Raw genomic sequence first — 24847 nt, 5'->3', positions numbered from 1 at the left:
CTCTACAGAGGGCACTGGGGCAGCCTCTACAGAGGGCACTGGGGCAGCCTCTACAGAGGGCACTGGGGCAGCCTCTACAGAGGGCACTGGGGCAGCCTCTACAGAGGGCACGTGGCAGTATCTGAAGAGGACACTGGCATTATCTAGGGGTGTGATGCATTATCTACAGAGGGCACTGTGGCCTGATCTACAGAGGGCACTGTGGCCTGATCTACAGAGGGCACTGTGGCCTGATCTACAGAGGGCACTGTGGCCTGATCTACAGAGGGCACTGTGGCCTGATCTACAGAGGGCACTGTGGCCTGATCTACAGAGGGCACTGTGGCCTGATCTACAGAGGGCACTGTGGCCTGATCTACAGAGGGCACTGTGGCCTGATCTACAGAGGGCACTGTGGCCTGATCTACAGAGGGCACTGTGGCCTTCTCTATGGGTGTGTTGCATTATCCACAGAGGGCACTGCGGCAGCATCCACAGAGGGCACTGCGGCACTATCTAAAAAGGGGCTGCCCAATCTTGACGTGTGCTAACTGAGCCGCCGGACTGCATTTAGCGACACAAACTGGAAAGCTGGATTGTTGAAATAAGCACGTGGAGAAATAGCTAAAATTTTAAACCTAGCGCTATTATTATAGTAATGTAGTATTATTATTCTAGTAATATAGTGTTATAGTAGTTCAAATAACTAATTGATTAACAATAATTTAGTATTGTATCAAATTTGAAAGTAATGCGGCCCGTCAACTTCCCATTTTTTTTCTATATGCGGCCCACTTACCCGGCCGAGTTTGAGACCCCTGCTCTAGAGCATGACCCATGTTGCAATAAGCTGGCCGTGTACATAATAGTACAGATGACATTGTAGGCTTAAGTGCTATCCTGTTGTGCAGGCCAGAGGGGAAACTTACTGCAGGTACAATAGGTGGTTATCAAGGCCCAAATGTTTGGGAGCTGGGGAGGGCAGGCCCCAAGCACATCTGCCACAAAATGTCACCTCCGCTTGAAACAAGGCTGCTTGTATTGTGCCAAAGCAACACTTACCTCTGCTTCTAAAATGGATAATGATATGAACACAAATTTCCAAGTTTAACAATTCAAATTTTTCCAAATCCTCTTTAAATTTCAGGTTTTAATAAAGAGCAAGCATATCAATTAAAATTTACCACCAAATTATAGTGTAATGAAGAAACAATAACTGAAATACTTTCTTATCCAAGTGATTCTGCAAATACCAGTCAGGTTTGAAAAATGAGGTCCGAAAAGACCATAAAGAACAAGTTAAATGAAGAATGTGGTTGATTTCTGAAGAAATTACCCTAGTTATGGTCATACAGTATAGGAGACATAACTATCTTTTCACAGTGTGTATGTTTATACGTAGTGGATATTTCCACCGCAGATTTTGCCGCAAGTCCTGGTCACTGAAACCTTAGAAATAGCCAGGTCCCTCCCAGGTATTCAAGATCTCGGAGAGGTAACCTGAGAGGTTTCCTCTGTAAGTATGCTGAATGGCTGAGAGCTCCTTCTGTTTCAGTCATTGACTTCTTCTGCTCCCCTTTTAGAAATTTAGGGTGGGGGAGGTTTAATGAGCACAATAGCACCCAAAAATTCATCCTTCATAGAATTTCACATAAGTCTTTATCTAAAGTTAACCTTCCCTGAGGGCAGGCTCCTCTCAATAGCTCTTAGGCTAGGTTCACACCACAGTATTTTTGCTGAACGCATTCCCCACTCTGAAACTATGCCCATACATTCACTCCCATTAAAAATAAAACTGTGCCGTGTATGTTCTTGGTTTTGGCTAATGTCTGGAGAAGACACTGGGGGACATGCAGATGTTGTCCCCAAATATGGTGCGAACCTAGCCTATTCTAGTTGTAGTTTTTTCTCGCTACAACTCCTAGTATTTCACTATGGCTCTTTGCCTGGAAGGAGTGACTATGGTGGAAAAAATATCTGGCAATGTACTGTGATGACCTCTGAGACTCACAAGAACAAAGGTATGGGGGGGGGGGGGTCTTTCGGCTTCCCTGTACAGCGGTTAACTCAATTCAACTATCTAGGGCTGCGTTGTTCCCTATACCGAGGGTGGCACAGTGCTGCTACCCCTTCATTCTAAGGACCGCTTGGGAGTCGTTGCAGTCGGACCCTCACTGATCAGTAAGTGATGCCATATCCTAACAATGTCCCAACATCTAGTATTGTGACTTGCTTGCTAATCTGTATCCATCTTATACCTATTTAAACAAATTCTATCGGTCATGTGGCCCTTTTATAATAGATGTTGCACCTGGGGGCACCCACTCCCACCCCACCAAAAAATCAAAACAAATATTTCAGTCCGTCAAATTGAGCATATTGAACATTACTGACTGTTTTTAGTGTTTCATATAAAAATGGTCGGCATGATGTGTAACCTTTTGGGAGCCTGTGAATAGTGTGAAAGCTTCTGATGCGATAAGATCGGTGTTCCCGCATAGCAGTGATTCATTATATTGTGGGGTTTATCCACTTGCAGCCAGGCCAGACATTTCCACTGACCTATATGTATATTACGGCTGTTTCCACAGGATGGCGCTCTAACAATTATTATATATAACGGCTTTAGGGGAAGTTATGTGACAGTTTAAAATGCCGTCTACCTTGCTTGGTTTGTGTGACATGTCTGACTTTGTACTGTGCTACAAACCTCCTCAGTGCTATGAATTACAGCAGTAAAGGGGCGAAGTTAAAGGATTTATTCCAACACTTCAAAAATGATGATCTTCTCAATGACATTAAACAAAAGGGAACCAAAGCATTTCTACGAGACATGAAATAGAATAACGCCATGTTTTCTTGCTGTGCTTTCCCGAGCAGACCTAGGTCTTAAATCGGGATCTAGACTGCTTACTTTCCATTTGAGGATTTTGGCAGTCGTCTAGCTGATTTAACGAAAGGATTTTCTATGTATTGTTTTGACAGTACAGATTTTATATAGTGATGGAGCATCATTCGGGTAAAGCACACACTTTAGTACTCCGATAGTAGGATATTACAAATACAGGAATTTTTTGTTTCTGAATTTGTAAGTAGGAACTTCGGTAATTCATATCCCCCAACTTCCCTGCAGTCTGTCAGCCAGCATCATAGGTAGAATACAGACTGCCATAAGTGTTTCCCTGTATTCTGCAGACTGTCTTGCACAGCAAGGTGGGAATCTACCAGTGTCTTATATGAATACCTGCTTAGTAACAGATCCTGATTTAGAGAACTAGATTAGGGAATTGTCTTATATGCATTCCCCTAATATACAAGTCAAGGTTTCCATAGGACTGCATCAAAACATACATTATTGAGGAGTTCTGGTATCTGAAAAATAATTGACTGACAATCACCTCTGCTATGAGGTTTGAAATAAAATGTCTAAATGTTTGACCTGTGAAACATCTGTCTGGGGTATGAATGTATCTTTTCTATGGCGGCTTCTGTGCACTCCGCGTTAATGCCGTAGATCGGTCATTCGAATATAAGCCCCATTGGGGACACGGTTGAATCAGAGTTTCTTCCCTGTGTGTGGGGCTACAGTTTTGGAGGAGGCTCTATTCATTTTAATGCATTTAGGTTCAAGCTGTACACAATCTGGGGGATTCTGGGATATTGTCACCCTGGAGAACTGGAGACAGATTCTTGTAGAGTTGTATTTTTCTGTAGAAGATCATTTTGAACACTTTTTTCACATAGAAGAAATATCGCAGCATTGAATGGTATTCAGTCAGCCAGAAGTGGTGATTTTGGTTCATAACCATCTGGCCAGCACTACCACTCCCATAAGGAGAGGGCTCCATTGTGCCCAACAAAGCTGTTTTGCCGTGGTCTTTACAGAATAGTGTGTTCATGAGGTGTCGGCCTCTTAGTAAAACAAGGATGTACTCCCCCATAGTTGCTCGATTTTTCTTAAGTCTATAGCCAAGTTATCTGGTTTCCCCGTTTTTATTAATTGTGGTGCTTCTTCTGTTTTTGTTTCAGGCCAATTAGCTGTTACATAATGAACTGCAATATTGTTAGGCTGGGTTCAGAGTTTTTTTGCAGGAGGAAAATCTGCCTCAAAATTCAGTTTGGAATTTTGAGGCAGATTTTCCTCTGCCTGCACGCCGATTTTCGTGCTGTTCTTCGCCCGCGGCCATTGAGCGCCGTGGGCATAAAACGCAGCGAAATACGCTTACTCTGCCCCCTATTGATGTCAATGGGAGGTCAGAGGCGTAAACGCCCGAAGATAGGGCATGTCCCTTCTTTTTCCTACGAGTCGGTTTTTCTGCTCGCGGGGAAAAAAAACTCCTCCCATTGAAATCAATAGGAGGCATTTTCGGCCGCTTTTTAGCACGTTATGTCATAGATGCCCATGGGGGAACCCCTTTAAGTAACCTTTCAAACTCTGTCCGATACTCCTTTTAGAAAAGTGACCGTTTGTAGTCTGTGACTAAGGAGCATATGACAGACTTTTAAGAGGCAAAAGGCTGTTCTTTGGGGGGGGGGGGGATTTCGTTCGTTCGTTCGTTCGTTCGTTCGTTCGTTCGTTCGTTCGTTCGTTCGTTCGTTCGTTCGTTCGTTCAGATCAGAAAGTTCTGTATTTCTTTCCACGCAGCCATGATAAATGGGAAAGATCTCTGAAAATCGTTTAATTGTTTTCTTTTGTTCTTTGTTTTCTCCTCTGAAGCATACAGCACTTTTTACATCGTGGGGTTAATATTATCCATGCAAATTCCCTTTGTTGGATTCCAGCCCATCCGTACAAGTGAGCACATGGCAGCTGCAGGTAAGATCATTGTCATTCTGTGTGTTTGGATATTGGATATAAGCCGCTGTAGCTGCATTTGGCTTCAATTTCATCTCTCACCCTGCCTGTTTTGTTTTTTTTCCTTTGCCACTCTTTTCTTTTCTCCTTTGTGTGATGTTAATAGCTTCCTACTACATTTTGTTGATTCAAATCACCATCTGCGTCAATATCCACACCTTAAGGGCTCATTCAGACGAACGTGAATAACGGCCGTGTGCTGCGCAGGAAAATCACACGTTTCACACGGAACCATTGATTTCAAAGGGGCCGTTCACATATGCAGGAGTTTTCACGCAGCCTGTGTCCTATACATTTTTCACGCACCAATCGCTCATTGAAGTCAATGGGTGCGTAATTTACGCATCAATTCAATTGAAAATAAAAAAAATTAAAAAGATGTGCTTTGCGAGTGTGTGAATGACACATGCCGCTCGCAAAGCACAGATACGATAACGCAACACATACGCACCAGATTCACTCGCGTGAATCTGATACGCTCCTGTGAATGTAGCCTAAGTGGCTTACAGGCTCTGTTCACACTGCTTCCAGAGGCTCAGTTCAGAGCCTCCGCCGACAGATCTGTAAAATTTCACGTCTCTTCTTGCTGGCGGTACCTCAATGGACCCAATTATGAGTAATTGGGGTCCGTTGCGTGCAGTTGGTATCTGTTTCACCACTAATCCGGCAGAGCTTATAAACGAAACCACAAAGCAGATGTGTACAGGGCCATAGTGGCCATGTGTTTGTATATTTGCACATTGAAGTTTCAGCTCTACCCAACTTCTCAAGGATAACTATAAATCAGCAGAACAAATAGAGTGAAGAGAAAGTTGTATTTAGGTAATTTGGGGTGTTTGTTTTTTCTACAGTCGTCCTCATTAACCCCTTCCCGATATCCACCGTATATATACGGCGCTACAGGGCAGGGTTTCCTGCAAAGCGTAGTGCTATTAAGTCACGGTGATAGTGCGGACTCGGGAGCTGAGCACGCACCATCACCGCCTGGTGCCAGCTGTATGTTACAGCTGGCACCCTGATGTAACGGCCATGACCGGAGCTACCCTCCGATCAGTCTGATTAATCCCTCAGATGCTGCGTTCAAGAGAGCGCAGCATGTGAGGGGTTTTTAGCCTCCGGCACCCCAGCAACGTGATCGCTGGGTTGCCGGTGGCTGCAATAGCAACCGGAGGCCTAATACTGGCCTCCCGGTCTGCCAGTAATGGAAGCCTCCTATGCCCCGCTTGGAGGCGGGGCCTAAAAAGCTTCCGGTACCATCGGCAAGATGGTGCTGGCTCAGAAGCTGAGCCGGCATAATAAGCAGTGGGTGCCCACTGTATGTTACAGCAGACACCCTGCTGTAACAGCTGGAACTGGAGCTAGTTCCAATTCGTACCATTAACCCCTTAGATGTAGCGATCGCTGCATTTTAGTGGTTTGTAGCAATTCGATGGCATGGCTGCCGACTGCTACTATGGTAACAGGAGGCCTAACAATGGCCTGTCTGCCATTACGGAAGCCGATTAGGCCCTGACTGGAGGCGGAGCCTGATTGGCTTGCTGTCAGTGAACTGACCATTCTAATACATTGCACTACATAGGTAGTGCAATGTATTAGAACATCAATCAAACAGTTGGACCTTCAAGTGCCCTAGTGGGACTTAAGAAAAAAAAAGTAAAAATAAGTTATAAAAAATAAAAAGTTTCAAGTAATAAAATAAAACACGATCACCTGTTTTCCCTTATCAAGTCATTTATTATTGAAAAAAAATAAAACCATACATATTTGGTATCGCCGCGTCCGTAACAACTTGAACTATAAAAATATTATGTTTTGTCCTGCGCATTGAACGCTGTAAAAAATATAAAAAATATTGTGAGCGTTTGTTTTTTTTGGGTCACTTTGTCTTCCAAAAATTGTAAATACAAAGTGATCAAAAAGTCGCATGTATCCAAAAATGGTACCTATAAAAACTATAGCTCGTCTTGCAAAAAAAGCCCTCATACAGCTTCGACAAAAAAAAAAAAAAAATTATGGCTCTTACAACATGGCGACAGAAAAAATACATTCTCTTTTACAAAAGTAATTTTATTGTGCAAAAAGTTATAAAACATAGTGCTATAAATTGCGTATCACTGGAATTGTACTGGCCCGCAGAATAAAGTTAACATGTAATTGGTGAACGCTATATAAAAAAAAACCCTAAAAAACGATGCCAGAATTGCTGTTTTGAGATCACCTTGCATCCCAAAAATAGGATAAAAAGTGATCAAAAAGTTGCATGTACCCCAAAATGGTACCAATAAGAACTACAGCTCGTCCCGCTAAAAAACAGCCCTCATATCACTGTCTATGAAAAAATAAAATAAGTTAAGGCTCCAATAAGTCAGGAAAGAGAAATGTGCAGGCCCAAGGGGAACACTTCTTCTGTTTCAAGTGGTGATTTATCAAGGCCCTAAAATTAGGGAACCAGGAAGGGGAGGGCCCAAACGAGGGTGCCCATATTATACGAGGACAAAACTTCCCAGCAAAATTCCCTACACTGCAAAGGTGCGGAGTTTGGACCTAAAGGGGATAAGAAAGGACACCATCTATCAGTCCGACACTGGCCTGTGCAGAAAGGATTACTTCACAGCGTAACAAATATTTATGGATTATTTTATGGTTTACCCCATTATTATACCACCTGACTATGCCCCTGATGTACTCTGCCCAGCTTACATGTACCCTCACATTATAATCTAAAATACCAGTAATACTCAAACAAAACTACTACCAAGCAAAATCCACGCTCCAAAAGCTAAATGGTGCTCCCTCCCTTCTGAGCCCTGCAGCGTGCCCAAACAGCTGTTTTACTTCCACATATATGGCACTGTCATACCCGGGAAAACCCTTTTAAGAATTTTTGGGGTGTGTGTCTCCAGTGGCACTAGCTGGGCACGACATATTTGCCACTGAAATGGCATATCTAAGGAAAAATTTTAGATATTTATGAAAAAGACCTGTGGGGTGAAAATGCTTACTACACCCCATAATAAATGCCTTGAGGGGTATAGTTTCCAAAATGGGGTCACTTCTCAGAGGTTTCTTTTTATTATTTCACATCCGAGCCTTTGCAATTGTGAACCAATATTGTGTAAGTTGCCAAATTAGGGCCCATTCACACGAACGTAAGTAATATCCGTGTGCTGCGCATGGAAATCGCGCGCAGCACTCGGACCCATTGATTTCACGCATGCAGGAGTTTTCATGCAGCATGTCCGTTGCGTGAAACTCACTGCATGTCCTATACCCATCGCCCATTGAAGTCCATTGGTGTGTAAAAATCACGCACTGCACACGGATGCACATCAGTGTGCGGTGCATGATTTGCGCATCAATTCAATTGAAAATAATTAGAAAAAAAAAAGATGCGCTTTGCGAGTTTTTTTCACGCGCGTGAATCTTATACGCCCGTGTGAATGTAGCCTAAGGCCTCAACTCCGCATAATACTCTTTCACTTCTGAGCCCTGTCGATAGTCCAGGCAAAAGATTACGACCACATGTAGGGTGTTTCTAAAACCGGGAAACACCATGTAATAATTAGAGAGCTGTCTTGTTATGGTGGCACAAGCTGGGCAACGCATATTGGCATATGTATGGAAAAAATCCAGTTTTCACTCTGCAACATAGAGTACACACTAATTTCTGCAAAACACCTGTGGGGTTAACAGGCCCGCTACACCCCTAGGTGAATACCTTGAGGGGTGTAGTTTCCAAAATGGGGTCACTTCTGGGGGGTTTCCACTGTTTTGGTCCCTCAGGGGTTTGCAAATGCGACATAGCGACCAGTAACCAATCCTGCAAAACCTGTACTACAAAAGCCAAATGCCGCTGCTTCCCTTATGAGCCCTGCCGTGTGCCCAAACAGCAGTTTATGACCACATATGGGGTATTGCCGTACTCGGGAGAAATTGCTTTAGAAACGTTTGGGTTCTTTTTTTCCTTTTTGTTGAGAAAATGATAAATGTTGAGCTAAAGCTACGTCTTGTTGAAGAAAAAGGATTGTTTTTTATTTTCACTGCCCAATTCTAACAATCTATGAAACATCTGTGTGGTCAAAATGCTCACTAAACCCGTAGATGAATTCTTCAAGGGGTGTAGTTTTGTGAATGGAGTCACTTTTGGAGAGTTTCCACTGTACTGGTACCTTTGGGGCTTTGCAAATGCGACATGGCGCCAAGAAAGAAATCAAGCTAAATCTACTCCAAAAACCAAATGGCGCTCCTTCCTTGCTGAGCCCTACTGTGTGCCCAAACAATTATGAGCACATATGGGGTATTGCCTTACTCCAGAGAAGTTGCTTTACAAACATGTGTTTTTTTGTTTGTTTTTTTTTCCTTTTTTGAGAAAATGAAAGATTTTGAGCTAAAGCTACATCTTATTGAGGAAAAGGATTGTTTTTATTTTCACTGCCCAAATTCTACTAAAATCTTCGGGTCAAAATTCTCACTACACCCATAGATTAATTCCTCAAGGGGTGCAGTTTCCTGAATGGAGTCCCTTTTTTGGGCGTTTTTTGTTTTGTCCCCTCAGGGGCTTTGCAAGATTCTACATGGTCTCCGCAAACCATTCCTGCTAAATTTGTGCTCAGTCAAATGGCGCTCTTTCCATTGTGAGTCCTGCAGTGTGTACAAACAACTGTTTATGACAACATATGGGGTATTGTTTTACGCTGGAGAAAGTGCTTTTTCTCCTTTTAGTCCTTGTGGAAATTAGAACAAACCTACATTTTCTATGAAAGAGTGTAATTTTAATTTTCACGGCCTACCTCCAATAATTTCTGCAATAAACTTGTGCGGTCAAAATGCTAACTATAACCCTAGAGATTTCCTTGAGCGGTCTAGTTTCCCAAGTTGGATCACTTTTGGGGGATTTCCACTGTTTTGGCACCGCAAGAGCCATTCAAACCTGACATGGTGCCTAAAATATTTTCTAATAAAAAGGGGGCCCAAAATCCTCTAGGTGCTCCTTTGCTTCTGAGGCAGGTGCTTCAGTCCATTAGCACACTAGGACCACATGTGGGATGTTTCTAAAAACTGCTGAACCTGGGCAATGAATATTGAGTAACATTTCTCTGGTAAAACTTTGTTACAAAAAAAATGGATTAAAAATGAATTTCTGCAAAAAAAAAATAATTTGTAAATTTCACCTCTACTTTGCTTTCATTCCTGTGAAATTTCTAAAGGGTTAAGAAACTTTCTAAATGCTGTTTTGAAAACTTTGAGGGGTGAAGTTTCACAACTGAACTGGCCCCTGTAAAAACAGCCTTTTGACGTTTTCTTGAAAATGTGAGAAATTGCTGATAAAGTTCTAAGCCTTGTAAAAACGATATTCAAAAAACAATGCCAATGTAATGTATGGGGGATGTTAATTGGCAAGAATTTTGTGTGGTAGAACTGCCTGTCTTACTAGCAGATACGTTTAAATTTCGAAAAATGGTAATCTTTGCAATTTTTCGCAGAATTTTGGTGTTTTTCACAATTAAATACTGATTGTATCGAGCAAATTTTGGCAGTAACAAAGTCCAATGTGTCTTGAGAAAAGTCTCCGAATCGGATGGATATGTGAAAGCATTCCGACGTTATTACCAGATAAAGTGAAACCAAGAGAAATGCTTTTATGATGCAACCTGCCGCAAAAAGATAATGTAACCGCTATAGCCGGTTACATTTAACCATCAAATTACAGAGAATTAACATAAATGGTGAATGTTTTTACACAATGGTTTCACATAGCGGGTGCGGTACGGCTAAAACCGCACCTACATGCTGTTTGGCGCACTTTTTAAATTTGATTGTTACTGGCTTTGTGGTTTTGCGAGTAAAACGACTGTTTACTTGCAAATAAAATTTGGCCGTTACTGGAAAGACCCGCACTGCACGATTTTGCAGGTAAACTACTATTTTACACTCAAAACCACACGGTAACAATCAATTAGAAAACCGCACTGAACTGGATGTTGGCGTGGTTTTCACCCGCGCCTCGTCTGACACACCACGGCCAGTGTGAGACTGTACCCATGATGTATTTACAGAGTTTACAGGAGATTACAAAAAACAGTGCATTACGGAGAGGATACCGTTGCTATGGGTAAACCTTCCTGTGAATTTAGATTACTAAACCTAAAACTGGACTGATGTGTTTTCGTTTTTTTTTTATTTTGGTTTTCAGGTTTTTTTTTTTGTTTTTTTTAACCGTTAAGTAAGAGTAAACACATTTTGTATCTTGGGATATTAACAATCACAATGGAACATCTGTTTTTTTTCTGTTCGTTTCAGGAGTTTTTGCTCTGCTGCAGGCATATGCTTTACTACAGTACCTCCGAGACAAGCTTACAAAGCAGGAGTTTCAGACTCTCTTCTTTCTGGGAGTGTCTCTCGCTGCTGGAGTCGTCTTCCTAACCGTTATCTACTTAACCTACACAGGTAAGCGGGACTGCGTCCCAAATGAAAGCCGCATGATATTAGCATTTGATTTCCTAGAAACACTCCACACACCGTTACAACACACACGTTGTTCTTCCTCCCGGCATATCCTATTTAGTCACCCAGGTGAGAAATTGATAGGCAGGTGATCTAGATGAAATTCCCAAATAAGTAATTTATGATTAAAGTATTTCTGTCCATTACGTGAGTGTGGAGAAACGCTTCCATGATACCAACCGATCTTCCTCCCCATACTGCCATAAGTATTACATTATCCATTTCACTGATGGTAGAACCCGCTCTAAGATACCTCTGTCTACGTCTCAAGTGCAGGATTTTTTTATTTTAAAGTGTCGTATTTCCATTGAAATGTATTATTATTAATTTTTTTTAATTCGCAATCTTGTTTTCCAGGGTACATTGCTCCTTGGAGTGGAAGGTTTTATTCTCTTTGGGATACAGGGTAAGGATAGCAGAAGCATCTAAAAATTGGTTTTTGCATTATCCAAACTATTTTGGGTTGTTTTTTGTTTGTTTTTTTTCACACAAATTTGCCATATACTAAAATCAGAAGTTGGATATTTCTCTTAGGCTTTGTTCACAAAGATGTACATAGAACTTCCCCAATCTTCATAGGAGCCACTAAAAATTATTTCTTGTAATTTAGGCATTTTAACTCGTTTTTGACTACTCGGTAAATAGTCCTTAAAAATTGTCTCTATGAAGATCACATAGGTATACCATTTTACAATGTAGTGGTCATTGGACAGTGATGTCATAAAACTAAAATATTTCATTTTTCGGCGTATGCAAGTAATCTAGATTGTGTCCGGCTTCTCTCGCTGTCCTGAGATGTTTTACATTACCAGTAGCCGGCTGGTATTACGTTCTCCGGATGGGAAAGCTTAGCCAGCTCAACAGCCGGGGAGGATCAGGCATCTAAACCGCAAACTGACCTGTAAAATTGCAAGGCACGTCCCTTGTTAGATGCAATTGGTATCCAAGCATTTGGCAGGTGTTTCCTAAAATGTTTTGGACTGAAATGGTAATCAGCGCTGTCTTTATACCTCAGATCCCTGTGAAAATACCGGCCGCTTAGCGGTTTAAGAATGGCCAAACAGTTTAGCCTGTATTTAGGAGGTCGTCATTAACATCAGGTTCAGTGACTTCAACGTTTGGTTCCTGGCAACAATTTACTCATGGAGTAATCTGAATAACACATTGACAGTTAAACTGCTGGAGTCTCTCGTAATGATAATCTGCAGCCTGTACCTTCATTTCCCTATGTAATGGGAAGAACCGAGAGGAGGGGGTAGTGTAACTATTAACTCTTTCACTGGCAGGACAATTTTCACACGTTTCATAAACACATTTAAGCTGAAATATTATAATATAAAAATCATATACGATACCTACATACTCCTATATTTTGTGAGACACCTGGCACATTGTAAAAATTGCCACCCAGCATTGTAGGATCATGGCGCCTTCATGTAATTTTGCTTAAAAGGGTAACGCATTGCAAAAAAATGTAACATTTCATATTTGTGGCTGTCAACATGCATAGATCTTAACAAAATTATCAAAGATGAAGAGCACAAAAAGATCTGCAATCCTGATACCGCTAAAAATCTGAGTCGTGGACTCGGTAAACGGTCTGATTAGTTGCAAGGAATGATTTTATTTATATATATATATATATATATGCACACGTAATCACGGACCCGTTCATTTCTATGGGCTACGGACACCTTTCTATATTTTTACGGATGGGTGTCCATGGCATAGAAATGATAGGTCATGTCGTTTGTTTTTTTCTATTTGTTTTTTTTTCTGTAATTACGGCACAGACTCTCCATAGAAGTCTAAGGGCGCTTACGTAATTACGGACGGCTACGGTTGTGCATCTGTAGCTGTCCGTAATTACGGAAGCTTTGCTATGCAACACCAGAGGATTACCCTAGAATCCTCCGTTTTTTTTTTTTGTGGATCCATAAAAGATGCAATGCGGACCGTATTTACTGACTATCTACAGATGTATGAAAAAGTCGTGTGCATGGGGCCTTACACAGACACAAAATCAGGAAGTAAAACTTTTCTTACTGCTCCTCAACGTCAAACAAGTGCTGCACCCCGAATATTGCGCCTAGAATATTGGTATCATTTTGAAAGCGAAGATTCTGGGCTTTAATGCGATAAAGATCTGAACGCTAGTCATTATATTCTTAGCACAGCAAGCGTTTAAAGTCATGACATCCTTGGCAGGAAAAGGGTTAAAATTTGCAGTTTGCAAGCATTAATGAGTGGAACATTGTACACTGCGGTCTCGAGTATAGGGTAGATTTAAGTGTTATAAATGTAACCATAGCTGTTTGTGATTTTTTGTAATTTTTTTTTAAAGGTATGCAAAAATTCACATCCCCATTATTGCTTCGGTATCTGAACATCAGCCAACAACTTGGGTTTCTTTCTTTTTTGACCTTCATATATTAGTCTGTACCTTTCCTGCAGGGCTTTGGTTCTGTATAAAGAATATCAACGATGAAAGAGTATTTGGTAAGTACTGCCCAGAACTACTTGTGGTTTTTTTCAGTATTTGTATGTAGCTTATAAGAGACAGACTAGGAGGGGGAAGCCCAGGTCATCTTTCATGTCTAATAACTCGACCTAGAATTGACATCAGCGACGCACGCTTCTTTTTTTTTTTTTTAAGCCCGTCATATCGTTCAGACCCTCCGTCTCCAATAAAGAGGTAATGGTGCTCTGGTAAGCACAGTGTTTCAGCTTCTGTCCGCTTCTCTTGTTAAATACCTTATTTCCAAGTGAACCTGACGGCAATCCCATAGAAATCAATGCAAATGTGATGCCCCGTCGGCTTCACTCATGAAGATCTTCAAGTGAAGACAGAGACTGTAGCCCTTCAGTTCTAGTGATCGGTGGGGGTCCATGCACCAGGATACACTGAAAACATTAGTTTATAGGGTATGTGCACCTCTAAACTTCTACTAATCTGTTATCCGAGGAAGACGTCTAAGGCTGGGTTCACACGAGCATGTTATGTACATAATGGACGGAACGTATTTCAGCCACAAGTCCTGGACCGAACACACTGCAGGGAGCCGGGCTCCTAGCATCATAGTTATGTACGACGCTAGGAGTCCCTGCCTCTCTGTGGAACTACTATCCCATACTGAAAACATGATTACAGTAGGGGACAATTGTCCGGCAGCGAGGCAGTATTCGGTCCGGGACTTCCGGCCGAAATACGTTCCGTCCATTACGGACGTAACATGCTCGTGTGAACCCAGCCTAACACTTTGCGTTTTCTCAAGTGAATCGGTTTTGGCGGGCTGAGTGCTGTCAGTCTCCCTAATGTTTGCTATGCGATAAGCTAGCGTCTTCGTGTGCACTAGTTCTGATGATATTCTTTACCATAAGGAGTTAAAGCAGTTGGTTTTCCTATAGCATTTTTTTTATTTTTTTTTATAACTTGCTTGTTTAACCCAATGTCACCCCTTCTGCCTGTCACTGCCAGAACAAGTTATTGAACTGCTCCTCTGCTGGAAGGACATCCTGCTGAATTGTTGTATTTTATGTATGCGAGAGATTTATATTGTAATCTTAGTAACACCGTTACGGGTATATAATTACGGAGTTCTTACAAACTGCAAGGGGATTGCGTCTAAGCAGCGTGTATTGTTGTAGATATTTATCATGTTGTTAGTGGGACAGTTAAATACATTGTTTTTTTTTTCCTCTACAGTTGCTTTATATGCCATCAGTGCAGTATATTTTGCCGGTGTGATGGTCCGTTTGATGTTAACCTTGACTCCTGTGGTCTGCATGCTTTCTGCCATTGCTTTCTCGAATGTCTTTGAACATTATTTGGGTGATGATATGAAAAGAGAAAATCCACCATTAGAAGACAGCAGTGATGAGGATGATAAAAGGAATTCAGGAAACCTTTATGATAAGGTAATTCTTCTGATTTGCCTGTTGTATTCTCTCCTACTCTGGTTTGATCGAAGATGGATTAACCACATTAAGGGAAAAACAATTTTTGTCCAATATTTTTCTTTTCTTTTTTAAGCATTTTTATTGATCCAATGTACAAAATTGTTTTACATTTTACACTTTTATTTTAGGGTCGATTATTAAATGACTTTGCCCTTCTAAAGCCCAGAATATATCTGGGGGGGGGTGGGTCATTCAACATTTATTATAAAAATGTAATCTAGAGTTACCACCCCATGAAGTTTAAAAAAATGTAATAAAAATCAAGCCGGAGAGTACCCCACACCACAAGGTAGTGAGTGCTCCTAAAATTTCTGCTGCACGAATTCCAAGTCATTACTTCAATATACTGAACTCGACTCACGAATTTCCTTTTTTAATTCTAGTTTTTTGGGTTGTATAAATTCGCAAACACCTGGTCAAAAGGGTCTCCTATGCAGCAGTGTCCAGGGGAGTCATGCAGGCCTTAATGCCTCATGCAGACAACAGTGTGCGCTCCCAGAGTCCCGTTAGTGATCCGTGGAAGGATAGGACATGTTCTAAATTTTCTGCGGATCGGAGAATCTGATCAGTTTTCATGGACCCGATTCACCCGCTAAAGTGAATGGGTCCGTGAAGACTATTGGATGGTGTTAAAAACAGCCCGAGTGGCACATCGGTCGTGTGCAACTGGCATTAGGGTATATTCACATTTCTGTTTTCAAATTTCTACAACTGAAAATTTGTTCCATACATCTGCATGGGGCTATTTCTGCAGCATATGCATGGATTCTACAAACCTATTCAGATAATGTCTGCAGCAAATCTGCCGTGTGTGAACTTGCCTTTATACTTTTATGAACTGATCTGCTGGTAGAAGAGCTAGTTGGGACAAAACTGCTCTGATATTGACCTTAGGATCTTCAGGCAAGTTGGCTTTGGGTCGAATTTCCATTTATCATTTCTGGGTAGAGTTGAAGGGTACGACTGTATAGACCTAATTTTAAATGTAGGCAAATCAGCCTTTTCTTTCAGACTTCTCTCTGCTTTATGATCCAGATTAATACCTTTCTGAGGAGGCTACGGAACGCTTGCATACGTCCCCGAACAATTAAATGATACTGTATCTGAGAAACCGTGACCGGAAAGTGTCATAAAGAACATTAGCCGCTTTAACCTACTCTTAAAAATATTTAAAAGATGTACTTTTGCTCCAGTCTGATCGGCTTTTCATTGATTGACTGTTTCTTTCCCTGATAAGCATGGCTAGCTGTAATAGATGTGGAGTTGCGAGCAGTGTTTCATCTCTGCATTGTGTAACCACCTCTACAAGAAGTGCAGACAATAGCAATTCACATTTTTTTCCTACTTTTAATTACTCAACAAAATAAGTACTTGTCTAGGCAGTCGGTGCGGGGGAGCACGGTTTGATTATACAATTATCATTATGTATGTCAGATTATTTTCCATGCTGGTTGCCACTCAGCAGGGTGAAGGCTACGTTGCTTGCTGCCGTGTAAGTGTTACATTATGAACGTTAGTCTGCCAAGAGGCCACCTGGGAATATCTGGCAGCAACAACACATCTGGTGAGTTCAACTTAACCCGTCTGCTGCCAAGGCAGCAGTAGACCTAGTTGACCTGTCTTACGGGTTTGTGTTTACTACTCATAGACTGCGATTCATTTTACTACAAGCAATAAATGAATCTATACTTCTCTGGAAACCATTGCATGAATTCTAACAAGGTTTACAAATAAACTGTCAGAGGTAAAAATGCTTGTCCACTCGCTCCATAGAGTACTTATAATATGCTGCCCTTAGTCTTTATGCTCCGTTTTTCTTTTTTTAAACCAAAATTACTTTTGGACAGGTTTCCAAATACCTTCAATGCTTCTCTTGGGGAAGGGGACACAATAGGATCCACTTTCACTTGATTAGAACTGAGCTTCGAAAATCACCCAGGAGCACACAGGAGTCGCTGTCAGCCGATCCGTCAGGGCAGCTCACTGATGGATTTGAGTCAGTGGCTTTCTGCAACTTTTATGTGCTTTTGATAAAAGTTCATTCCAAAAGGTGTTTTTTTTTTTTTTCTTTGCCAAAATAAAAGGCATTTCAGTTTAAATACAAAAAAATTAAAGAACCAGAAGGTGTCCACAGCCTTTAAATGTAGCGTTCAGGAGTCAAGAACATGACCTTGAGTATTGGCTAACCCGAAACATTAAATGTGTGTAACGGAAGCAGTTTTCTCTATGTAAGTCTGAGACTCAGAATGTGAGTCTCATAGACTTGCGTAGACAAACCGGCTTCCGGTCTACACATAATGCGGTATTAATCAGCCAGCCAGATTAGAGATCGCATGACCACAAGGGGGAGCCGAACGGAGCCAGTGTTTTAACCCCTTCCCCCTGCTGGCATTCTGGGCCCTAATGTCCAAGCCATTTTTTAGATTTTTCCATTGTCACATTCGAAGAGCTGTAACTTTTTTATTTTTGCGTCGGCATAGCTGTATAAGGTCTTGTTTTTTGCGGGACGACTTGCAGTTTTTATTGGTACCATTTGAGAGTAGATGCGACTTTTTGATCACTTTTTATCACATTTTTTTTAAGTCAGGATTAACAGAAAACAGCAATTTTTCCATTGTTTTTTATTTTATTTTTTACGGCGTTCACAGTGCGGGTTAAATAATGTAACAGCTTTATAGTCGGGGTCGTTACGGACGCGGCGATACCAAATATGTGTAACTTTTTTGCTTTATTGTAGTTTTTTTTAATAGTAAAGCATTTTGTAAGGGGAAAAGCTGGGTTTTTCATTTTTTTTTTTTCACTTTTTTTTTTAATTAACTTTATTAAACTTTTTTTACTTTTTTACTAGTCCCACTAGGGGACTTCACTATCCTCCGATCGCTATTATAATACACTGCAATACTTTTGTATTGCAGTGTATTACTGCCTGTCCGTTTAAAACGGACAGGCATCTGCTAGGTCATGCCTGCGGCATGATCTAGCAGGCATTCGCTGCAGGCAGACCTGGGGGTCTTTATTAGACCCCCGGCTGCCATAGAAGACACAGACACTCGGCGATTTTATCGCCGGGTGTCAGTGAGATGAGAGGGAGCTCCCTCCCTCTCTCCAAAACCATTCAGATGCGGTGCTCGCTATTGTGCACCGCATCTGAAGGGTTAAACGGGTGAGATCGATACTAATATCGATCTCACCCGGCAGAGCAGGGACGCCCCGAGCCCTCAGCTGCTTCTGGCAGCTGAGAGCAGGGAGATTTCACGGCTCCCTGCTCTGTTTACTTTATTCTAATGCAGCGACGTAGTTTGGCGGCGCTCTAGAATAAAGCCCACTAATGACCGCCGTAAAAAGACGTATCGGCGGTCATTAAGGGGTTAAAAACTAGACTCTTGGTAAACAAATAGCATATACATGTACAGGATGCCCTTTACAAACTGCAACTGCAAAGCAACAACAATTTCATGGGACTGCTTCTTTAATCTTTGGACAGATCTTTTTGGTCTGAGATATATTATACACAGACCGATTTTAAGTTGTCTGGCGCCAGGGACACCGCCTTAGGCCACTTTCTCAGTATTCTGATTAGTATTTGGAGGCCAATACCAGGACTGGAACCTACACAGAAAATGTATAATGGAAAGATTTGCAGCTCTTCTGTGTTATGGACCCACTCCTGGTTTTGTCTTGCAAATACGGATTCAAAATACTGACCAGAATGCTGCCGTTTGAAAGTGGCCTTACTGGAATGCTGACTCTTCTTAGGGAGAACCAGTAGGAAGATGGACTTCAAGCAATGTCCCTTAGGGAAGAGTGATACATAAAGACCGTTAACTTTTATAATGATTCAATTTATTCTGTATAGCTAAAGAATACATTATTAGAGGCAATAAGCCTTTATCAGGGCTTTCAACGTGAATTCGAGCTTCATTATCTCGGTCTATCGGATGAAAACCTTAAAGTTTTTATCTAAAAAGACGTTGACCCATTTTACTTGTAATAACTTGCTCTTCAAATACCACTTTTATCATGGCAGCTTGTCAGTTGGCAGAGTTACTATGAGGACCTCCGCACTAATTCTCTCTGTGTCCATTCAGGCTGGAAAAGTGAGGAAACATGTTTCTGAGCAGGAGAAGACAGAAGAAGGCCTGGGACCGAACATAAAGAGTGTGGTCACCATGTTGATGCTAATGTTGTTGATGATGTTTGCTGTACATTGCACATGGGTGACTAGCAATGCCTACTCTAGTCCCAGTGTGGTGCTGGCTTCATACAATCATGATGGGTAAGTACCTGAAGCCTGATGTGTTTTTGTGATCAGTTGCTCGAGTATAGGGGCTTTTTTGTACCGGTCAGCCCTCTTCACCCTAACCTTGTTATATACTTAGGATCTAGACCTCCCAACGCTACCTCCCATAGAGCCATTGATATTTTGCACTGGTGAAGGTTGTTAAGCCTGAAACAGCTGTATTAAAGCAGAAAGCCATTAAGGCTTTGTTCACATCTGGGCTAGGGCTCCGTTCCGACATTCCCTCTGAGCTTTCAGGTCGGAACGGAGCCCTGACAGACACAAACGTAAACCATAGGTTTCAGTTTCCATCACCATTGATTTCAATGGTAACGGATTTGGTGCCAATAGCTTCCGTTTGTTCAAGGGTTCCGTCATTTTTAAATCAATAGTGATGGAAACTGAAGCCCATGGTTTCCGTTTGTGTCGGTCAGGGCTCCGTTCCGATGGAAAGCTCAGTCGGAACGAAGCCCTAGCGCAGATGTGATTGAAGCCGAAATGTGCATCTTGTGGTTTGTGCTATACTCTACCGTCTCTGGGTGCTGGCCACCCAGGGCATAAAGGAATGGTTTGCATGTCTACCCACTATTCCAGAATGAGGTTTAAGTTCCTTGTGAGGATATGTGATGAATCCCCGCATGAAAACTACTATTTCTAGAAATCCTTGCTGTGGCATAACTTGCTTGTGTATGAGTACTTTTTTTGTTCCTTTTAGACTGTCCAACTTAGACCTTATTGCGTACCTAAAAATGATCACAATTGATAGCTTACATAAGTCGTTCCTGAAAGATCTTGCGGCCCATTAGTGTGTATTCACACTGCTTTGTCACTCAGATGGTATACGTTTCATTTGCACTAGTTGAAAGACTATAAGTAGGAGCATTTTGTTTTTTAATTTTATTTAGAAAGAAATAACTTGATGGTGGTTATAAATACTTTGACATCACTGGTCTCCTTTCAGAACAAGAAATATCTTGGATGACTTCAGAGAAGCGTACTACTGGCTAAGGCAAAATACTGATGAACATGCCCGTGTAATGTCTTGGTGGGATTATGGCTACCAGATAGCAGGAATGGCTAATCGGACAACGCTGGTAGACAATAACACGTGGAATAATAGTCACATAGCATTGGTAAGATAGAAAAACTAAACTTGTGTATAGGTTTTCACATCTGCACGTTCCTATGACCTCTAGGCCAAAATCATAGAAGTGTAGGATACATAATAGAAAACTAAATATTGTCATAAACTTAATTTCTATTGTTAGGAGTTGTTTTTCCAACCAAAGCATCATGCTAAACTATTACTCTGTATATAGAAACGGTCTATATCTGATTGATAAACGGTCAGTGCCAGCCGTAGTCCTAACTGGCCAGGTTTCAGCTCGCGCAGATCTGATATATTTTTGAAAGCGCACAAAGCCACTGTCCTTGAATTTGGAAAGTCTCGTCTTTCTGTAGTGTGGTGCGAAGGTAATAATTCACTTTTCAACAAAGCTGCATTGTGGAGGCTGCTTAACATCGAACAACGTGTTTTCCCTTCATAGTTTATATAACTAAACTCTCGTTTTGAACCTTTCAGGATTTATTCTTCCCTTAAATCTGACAAATGTTAAGATTTTGCTGTTAAGAATTGTGCATACAGCCAACATGCCTTTGTACTGATTCCATAGAAATGTATAGGGTGTAGCAATACACATGGGGTAAGAGGATTTAGGAATGTGGATCTGTCTTCTATATGATGTGTTGGATGTGGCTGCCTTCAGAGCAGCATCACTTTAATACTAATACCAGAATGATTATTTCTCTGTAATATGGGCTAAATTAGTTTGTCACGGGGGCTGTTCTGTTTAGATGTCATCTTTGTTAGGTGTTCCCAATGATAAGCTGTTTGAGGGTGGGTAATACTGAAGGTTAACCTAGTTATTACCAGGAGACACTAAACTAACTGTAGGATGTCATTCAAATGCACATGTGCACTGGCTGATATGGGGGACTCGGAAAGCAGAACCCTCTAACCACTCGGCTGCACATTAAAACTCTTTAAAGTGTTGGCCCTCTCAGACATAATCTGGATGTAATGGTAGAGGAGGATGAAATTGCCAATCTATTAAAGGGGTTGTCCGGTGAACACCCCCCACCGATTAGCGGTTTGAAGAGGCCGCAGCACTCCAATCGCCATTTCCGCTTCTTCATACAGTCAAACGCGTCACACTCGTAGCAACGTTTCACAGTATTAGGAATGGGTGGATCGTAGTACCAAGAAATGTTATCAACTTCGGGTTATTCAGTATTGAAAAAGACGTCTAATTAGAATGTACAAATATGAATGGACAGTACAGAGCTCTGTTTAAAGGGAGTCTGTCACCAGAAATTGGCCTATCAAAGCAGCACAGTAATATAGTGTAGCCTCACCTGATTATAACATTTTTCTTTATCTTTCAGTTGAGTGGCTCCGTTGCAGCGCAAATCACTTTATTCTTCATATGCACATTTGCTTTTTGGGGCAAAGGCAGCCTCACCATTGCTCCAAACTACTCTACCTTCTATACCCATTCTTCCCGTTCTGTTTGATTGACAGGGCCAGGCAGTGTAGAAGACGTGGTCACGCCCGGTCCTGTATTCTTCTGAGCGTGCATGCGCAGTTCACCACACGGATGTAGTGTGACGTGGGCGCATGCGCAGTAGAGCTGATTAGACCGGTGAAACTTCACTGCTGTTTTGTGTATGCGTCGATTCAGAAGTAAAGGCGTGAGTGCGCTCAGAAGAATATGGGGCCCTGTTAATCAAAGAAGAAGGGATAGAAGGTAGAGCTGTTTGGAGTAACGGTGACACCCTCGCTGCTCCAAAAAGGTAATTTGCATATGAAGAATGTGATTTTTACTGCAACAAAGCCATTTAGCAGAAATGTGAAGAAAAGTTGGATTCGGGTGTGGCTACACTATATTACTGTGCTGCTACTTTGATAGGCAAATTTCTGGTGACGAACTCCCTTAACATCCACCGTATATATATATACGGCGCACTTCGGGTAGGGGAATATGGAGCGGGATCCGGAGCTGAGCCCGCTCCATAGAACGAGAGTGTCGGCTGTGTTACAGCCGACACTTCAGGGTAACGAGCCGGAACCCGCCCGTTTATCTTGTTAAATGCCGTGATCAATTGCGGCCGCGGCATTTAAATGACTAGAAACCGAGAGACGACCCTGCTGTAAAGTTCCAACGCCCCCCCGATGAAATCGTGGGATGCCGTTGGTTGGGGCAGCATGGGGTCCCGATGAAGGCCCCCAGGTCTGCCATGTTTGTACTACTATGAAGGGCTTCATAGGAGACTGTCAGTATCACAATATACTGCAATACATTAGTATTGCAGTATATCATGCAAGCGATCCAACAATCGCTGGTTCAAGTCCCCTAGGGAGACAAGTAAAACTAACAGAAAGATAAAGGTTTGTTTTTTTTTAATTAAAAAAAAACAAAACAAAAAAAAAACCTTTTCGCACTTCAAGCACAATGTAAAAATAAATTAAATGAACATATGAACATGGTATCAACTAGTTCGTAAAAGTCTGAACTATTACAATATATCTTTATTCCGCACGGTGAACGCCGTAAAAAAAATGGAAACCGGCAGAATCAGTTTTTTGGTCACTTCATCTCCCACAAAAAATTGGAAAAGTTTCATGTACCCCAAAATAGAAACTACAGCTCGCTCCGCAAAAAATAAACCCTCATACTGCTCAATCAATAGAAAAAATAAAAGTTATAGCTCTCAGAATTCGGTGACAAAACAAATTTTAGTTTTAAAAATCATTTTTTCCCTTGTAAAAGTAGGAAAACGTAACAAAAAAACAACAACAAAAAAACACCTATATAAACTTGGTATCACCGTAGTCTTATTGACCCACAGAATAAAGTTAACATGACTCTTTTACCGCACGGTGAACGCCGTAAAAACAAGATTGAGGTATTGCTGTTTTTCATATTCCACCCCACAAATATTTTTTTCAGTTTCTCACTACATTATATGGTACAATAAATGGTGCCGTGAAAATCTACAATTCGTCCCGCAAAAACAAGCCCGCGTACAGCAATATTGATGGAAAAATAAAAAAGCTATGGCTCTTGGAATGTGGGGGAGGAAAAAACGAAAGTGACAATCTAAAAAATGACTTTGGCGGGAAAGTGTTAATTATCTTTTCGCACCTAGACCAGTAACCAAGAGCAGGGGGCATCCTCTATGGTGAAAACTTTTTCCTCTAGATGTGTTTATAGTCGGGGGTTCTTTACTGTAAGAGCAGTAAGTATTAAACTCTCTGCCACGGGATGTTGTGATGATTCATTGTGCAAGTTCAAGGAGGACCGTGATGCTTTTCTTGTAATATATAGTATAATATAAGTTATGAGTACCAGATTCTGGAGATTGACTGTAGATCCAGTGCTTTAATCTGATATAACTTGAAATTTTTCCCTTTGTGGGGAAATTGGCATCTGCCTCATAAGGGGTTTTGCCTTCCTGTGGATCAACACAGTAGGATTATAGGCTGGTCATAATGAATGTCCTTTTTTTTATTTTTTCTCCCCTTCCCCCTCCTCATCCTACTCATTGTGGATGACTCATGATCAATAAGCATAAATAGATTTTTTTGTTCTTCCCTTTTCTGTACTTTCGCTCACAAATGTTGACTAGTTTTCTCAATTTTCCTCCAGGTAGGGAAAGCCATGTCTTCAAACGAGTCGGCTGCTTATGAAATCATGCGCAGCCTGGATGTTGATTATGTATTGATTATCTTTGGAGGTGTAATTGGGTATTCTGGCGATGACATCAATAAGTTTCTCTGGATGGTTAGAATAGCAGAAGGAGAGCATCCCAAGGATATCCGGGTAAGAAAATGTACAGTCTTCTGTAAGACATTAGAAGTATTTGGCTATTAATGGGACACTTTACCCAAAGTTTGTCTCAGCCATGTTTGCTGTGTAGGTGAATACAAGCTTTTGTTCCCTGTAAGCAGCAGTTTCCAGCTGGGATAAAGGCTGACTGTTGGATTTAATGGGAATCTTTTCATAATACATATTTTAAAGTGGTTGTCTACTTTCTGAAAACTGATGACCTATCCACCGGTATATGATCGGTCCGTGTCTATCATCCGGACCCCGCACCGATCTGGCACTTCGGGTGCCTCCGTGCACCGGATGTTTGGAACGGGATGCAGTAGTTGGAGCCGGAAGCAGATGGCTCCGACCTCTGCATAGTGGCCGTTCAGCGGAACT

At 41.6% G+C, this 24847-nt stretch overlaps 1 protein-coding gene across 1 annotated transcript in view; it reads left to right on the top strand.

The window, feature by feature from the left end:
• The window catches only part of STT3B (STT3 oligosaccharyltransferase complex catalytic subunit B), a 90562-nt gene that overhangs the window by 60191 nt on the left and 5524 nt on the right, over positions 1 to 24847 (top strand). The window contains exons 6-13 of the mRNA XM_075827175.1: positions 4697 to 4795; positions 11135 to 11281; positions 11696 to 11744; positions 13683 to 13837; positions 15045 to 15256; positions 19387 to 19574; positions 20539 to 20710; positions 24287 to 24460. Coding sequence (XP_075683290.1) covers positions 4697 to 4795; positions 11135 to 11281; positions 11696 to 11744; positions 13683 to 13837; positions 15045 to 15256; positions 19387 to 19574; positions 20539 to 20710; positions 24287 to 24460 — 1196 coding nt within the window. The remainder of the gene's footprint in view (positions 1 to 4696; positions 4796 to 11134; positions 11282 to 11695; positions 11745 to 13682; positions 13838 to 15044; positions 15257 to 19386; positions 19575 to 20538; positions 20711 to 24286; positions 24461 to 24847) is intronic.

This window comes from Rhinoderma darwinii, chromosome 5 (assembly GCF_050947455.1).
Source record: "Rhinoderma darwinii isolate aRhiDar2 chromosome 5, aRhiDar2.hap1, whole genome shotgun sequence".
NCBI lineage: Eukaryota > Metazoa > Chordata > Amphibia > Anura > Rhinodermatidae > Rhinoderma > Rhinoderma darwinii.
The sequence above is the reverse complement of the archived record's forward strand: the minus strand, read 5'-3'. Positions and strand labels throughout refer to the sequence as shown.